General features: G+C 32.8%; 1 protein-coding gene across 7 annotated transcripts; it reads left to right on the forward strand.

Moving 5' to 3' along the window:
• The first annotated feature begins 1951 nt into the window (after window positions 1–1951).
• On the forward strand, window positions 1952–4281 carry LOC110610276. 7 transcript variants are annotated; one of them, XR_006350335.1, is made up of 4 exons: window positions 1952–2205; window positions 2759–2834; window positions 2938–3464; window positions 3695–4281. XR_006350335.1 is itself a non-coding variant. In XM_043955524.1 (2 exons), exons 1-2 carry the CDS (start codon window positions 3372–3374, stop codon window positions 3935–3937), a joined length of 336 nt encoding a protein of 111 aa, XP_043811459.1. In that variant the 5' UTR covers window positions 3199–3371; the 3' UTR covers window positions 3938–4281. The 7 variants fall into 7 exon arrangements, 1 of the variants encoding a protein (XP_043811459.1); XR_006350333.1 differs by having other exon boundaries at window positions 1952–2834; XR_006350331.1 differs by having other exon boundaries at window positions 2759–3464.
• The last annotated feature ends 560 nt before the right edge of the window (window positions 4282–4841 follow it).

Here is a 4841-nt window from a genome sequence, read left to right on the forward strand (position 1 = left end):
TAAAAGTCTAATTGAAATTCCTCAAAGATTGAAAAGTGAGTTTCTAATAGTCAAGAGAGGCTATTTATAATAAAAATAAAACTCTAATATGCAAAATTATAAAAATATCCAAAATATTCAAAAAAAAAATTAAAATGCAAAATTGACCCCCTAAACGATGGAATTTCTATATCGAACTTTGTGACAGGCCTTTAGCCCTTATCACACTTTTAAAAGTCGTGCGTCTCGAAATTCCCTTTTCGAAGAGTTATCGTGGGTCTCTATCGGACGTCGACAACATAATTTAGGGCTAATCCAAGTCTGCCATAAAGTTTAAGGCTAATTACTCCTTATCAGAGCATAAAGGCGACTTTGGCCGCCTTTAAGGCGAACAAGTCAATAGCTGATGTGACCAGGGAGGTTTTCTAGATTGTAAATCCTACATCTTCAGCTCGCCGCTCTACTCCTGCACTTGCGCCTTTTATGTGTGTGACGGCGACTCCTGTTTCGCGACATTCAAGACGCGTTCATCCCTACTAAAGCACTGGCTCCTTCCAAGGCTCCTCTTGCTTCCAAGAAAATTTCTAAGGAGCCCATCGCGTTCAGTGAATTGGTTGAGAGCAGCTACAGAATTTGTTGTACCTCCCGTCATAGTCATGCTTGGCCGTATGTATGGACATACTTTGTACTTTCCCATCATCAGGCAGCCATTTGATTTCATTCGGCGGTATGTGGACACGATATCAGACATTACGGAGTTTGTTGCTCCACGAGTCCAGCAGATTAATCGAGCTGGACCTCCCATGTGTAGGCTTGAGCATCGTTCGGCTCATCAAAGTAAGGTATGAGCTTGCATGTAAAGTAGGTCATATATTGAACTCTAATAGAACTAAGGTATGATCTTCTTAGCATAGGCTCAGCCATACCAAAATACTCAGACCGTCTATCATTAAGTATTAAAAATATTAAACAAGAATGGCCAAATAATTATCTTTTAACTATCAATGATTGTCTCACTTAATTTTTCAAAATTTATTATTTGCAAGGAAAGAGCAATTTGTAGGATGAGATAAAATTGTTTGAAAAATTAGTCAATTATAAATTGAATCTTTAACTTATCGATTTAATTAATATAGTACTTTTATACCAAAAAAATATAGAAAATTATATAGTTATATAGAATTTAACTAAAAAATTCTTAAATAATTTAAATTAAATTAAAAAAAAATAATTTAAATCAATTTTAACCAACGGTTACAAACGGAATGATGGTTAGTACAATAATATCTAGAAGTATAACCAATGAAGATTATAGGTCCTTTTTATGATCCTTGCAAGGTAGAAGGTAGGCCAGGCTATTGAATCAGTTCAAGCTTGATTGAGATTAAATTTGGGATAATTTTACTCTCTTTTATTTATTTTTTCTTAATATTGTAAAATTATTTGCAATTTTTCTATTTGTGATTTTTATTATAATTTATATTTTATTTATATTCAATTAAAGTATTAAATTTTAGAATGAATAAAATCGTTATTGTTTTTTTGTTTGTATAAATAGTATAAAATTCATGTTGTTATAATATTTCTTATTAATTGTTACTTAAAATTCTTAAAAATGAAAACACTATTTGATAAAAGGCTATCCTTATAATTCTTAAATTGAATTATAACTCAAAATTACTTAATTTTCAATAAAATAAGTTTATTTTAATACTAACAAACATCTAAATAAATTTAAAAGATATTAAATTTTACTTTCAAATTTGATATCCATTTAAAAAAAACAAAATAAGTTCATCTTGCAATTCGATCAGAAGAACCAATTCATACTATTCGAGACAAAATCGTTACAAAATTACTTTTTTCTTAATTAAAAATTTTATAAAAAAAATATATTTTTAAATATATATAAAAATATATAAAAAAATTATGAGACGTAAAAGTTTTTTTTTTTTTACACAAACTCAAAAAGGCCCTTGAAATTTCTTTATTTCTATTTTACCCACGTGGTTTGTGAAATTCGGTTGTATTGGTTGTGCTTGCGGAATGCAGATGGAGGAATTGGAGGATGTGATTAGCGTAGATTCGAGCCGATGTTGACGGTGGACGCGAAAAGGGCGCTGGTGGGAGCCTGTGCTCGGATCCTGTCTTCACCCGACCCATGTGTATAATGTGTTTAGGCACAAAATCCAATCTGAATTCCGACGGCGGGACGAAGCTGATCAGGTTTTTTTCTTTTAATGAAGAAAAAGATCGATCTTTCTACGATTTTATTCGTGTTTGCTTGCTAAGAAAAATCAAGAATTTATGGAATTTGGTTGGGAATATTTATCTATAGAAGATTTAGTTTTCCATTAAACTGAGGAGAGAACTTTATTTGTATTCGAATAGTGAATATTTATTTTTCTGGATACCAATTGAAATTCAATACTCGAGCTTGTGCTGGATATAACTATGTGATCTATTCTATGTGAACACTTAAACTCAATTGTTAATTAGCAATTTAAATAACGACTTCTCCTAATTTGATGCAATTTCTTTGCATACATACAAAGATAAAACTTAGAATTTCCCGCTGTTTTGTTCTTTTACTGGTTGTTTTGTGTGCTTAAATTTGATGATGATCAGATTTTTACTAAATAAAAGCAATGCAGAAAACCTATCAGCTGAAAGAAAAGCCTAAATGAAGTTGATAGTTTGTGCACCTGAACCCAATTAGTTTCTGGAAGGAGGTTTAGTTGAACATACTAGTTATGCTTCTTTATCTTATTTTTGACAGGGATTGAAATTTGAACACCTTGTGTTTCCACAAGAGCTTCTCTCTTTGCTCCTCTTTTAATGAATATCAACCATGAGTAAATATCTGTGCTGGTCTATGCCTGTCTTATGTGCTTCTTCCCTTTTTTGTGTCTGATAGACATGGAAGATTGATTTTTTGCGCCTCTTCCCTGGTTATAGAGGACAGATCCAGTGGCACAAGTACTTATGTTCATTGTAAAGCCTGGCAAGGGAGGAGTACAACTATCATGCTTTGAAGAAACGATCTTATGCCTGTCTTATTTGGGATATTTCATCCCTACAAATGGGTGGATGATATGAGCTCAAAATTTTCCTGAGCATCAAACATCTATCTACTGTAGCAAGCCATTTACTTCTTGTTCTTATTTTGGCATTGTCTGGTTGATGACATTATCAGATTGAGTTCACTACATTTTGCAGGTCTAGAAGAACCTCAAATGTTGCCTGCTTCATCACAGTGGAAGATAATTAATAAGATTTCCTCAAAACTGTTTTACGGAGCAATGTGAATTATTTTAGTAGAAGCTATGCAAATTCCTGGTTTGGTCCTTTCCCACAAGGATTGAGGTTTGCAAGTGCTTGGGAGTCATGAAATGCTGTGTCATTCTAATGGGATCTTCCTGCATCTTGGATTGAGCCATTTTAAGCCAGTTCCATGTGATTTTAGGATTTTTTTGATAAATGAGGTTATTGCTTAAATTTTCTCGAGTACCATTTGATGCACTAGGCACCTACTTGTTAAATTTTCAATGAGATTGTTTTACCTGTGGTATCAGTACTCAGAGAAAGCTATTGATTTTCTTAGTTGTACTTGTAGACCTAAAGTTAGACGTATATGTCAAAGCAATTGTTTTGTGTAGAGTTTCTTCTAGGACAAATTTTCACTATCTTTGGCTTTTTTACTTGCTTGATACAGAAAGCATCGACCACTTCCTACAGGACATTCTGCCATGGGGATGTATTTCTGATGACTAAAGCAGATCTGGAAGAATATAATAGTGCATGTGATGATGAAGCCATTGGTAAGGAACTGCAAATTGCCCCTAAAATCAAGGCCAGGCGTAAGACGGCTACGGTGTCCTGTCTCATTGCTTGCTTGAAAGTTTCTGGTGTGTGTGTACCTGTTGCAGGTCAGATGCTTTTGGCACGTGCTTGCTGAGACCCTAAATCCTTCATGAACTTTTGTGAGTTTGTCTTTCAGTAAATAGAAGCTTCGTGAAAAAAAAAAAAGAATTTTACATTAACCCTCTGTATATGGGAGAAAACTGAACATAAAAGCTTGAAATGGATAAATTCTTCAAAGTGTTGCATGTGTCACAGTGATAGCAGTCGAGAAACAATCTGCATCTTTTGTCCATCAATGTTGTTTACTTTCATGAACTTGTAGTAGACATTTGTGAATTATAACTTGGTTTCACTGGGCTCCAACAGGAGTTCAAACTTCGAAATTCATTATTCCAAAGACCATTCAAATACCATGTAGAAGTAATTTATTTTGCAGTTTGAGTTGGGTATCCATTCTGTTTCAGGTCCTTCTCTATATTCAGGAAACACAACCAGAACCAACATTCATTTGTGGTTAGATTCTAGTTAATTCACACTGGATAGGCTCATTGAGGGATAAGGTGCTCCTAGTGAGTATTGCATCATTTATGATGATTGAATCCTCAACCTCACTAACGAGAAGAGTACTGAATTACTCACTTCAATACTCGTGAGTAAAATTCAATTAATGAGAGCTAGAAATTTGAAATAATTTATCCAATCGAGTAAAATTGAATTTCTAACGTAAATTAAACTTGAGATAATATTATAATAATATAATATATAAATTTCGTTACCAACTATCATAAATTTTATTATACTTTTATAAAATTCAGGATATTGATATATTCATTATATTCAAGAGTTTGAATAATTATTTTTTATAATATCAAGTGATTTTTTAGATAAAATTAGAATCAATAAATGCATTATCCTAATTTTTTTTTATTTAATCTGCATGAGCTGCCCATTCGAAGAATTCTCATTAAAATTAGTTGTTACTACCAACCTTCCTAACC

The sequence above is a fragment of the Manihot esculenta genome, chromosome 3, assembly GCF_001659605.2.
Source record: "Manihot esculenta cultivar AM560-2 chromosome 3, M.esculenta_v8, whole genome shotgun sequence".
Lineage (NCBI taxonomy): Eukaryota > Viridiplantae > Streptophyta > Magnoliopsida > Malpighiales > Euphorbiaceae > Manihot > Manihot esculenta.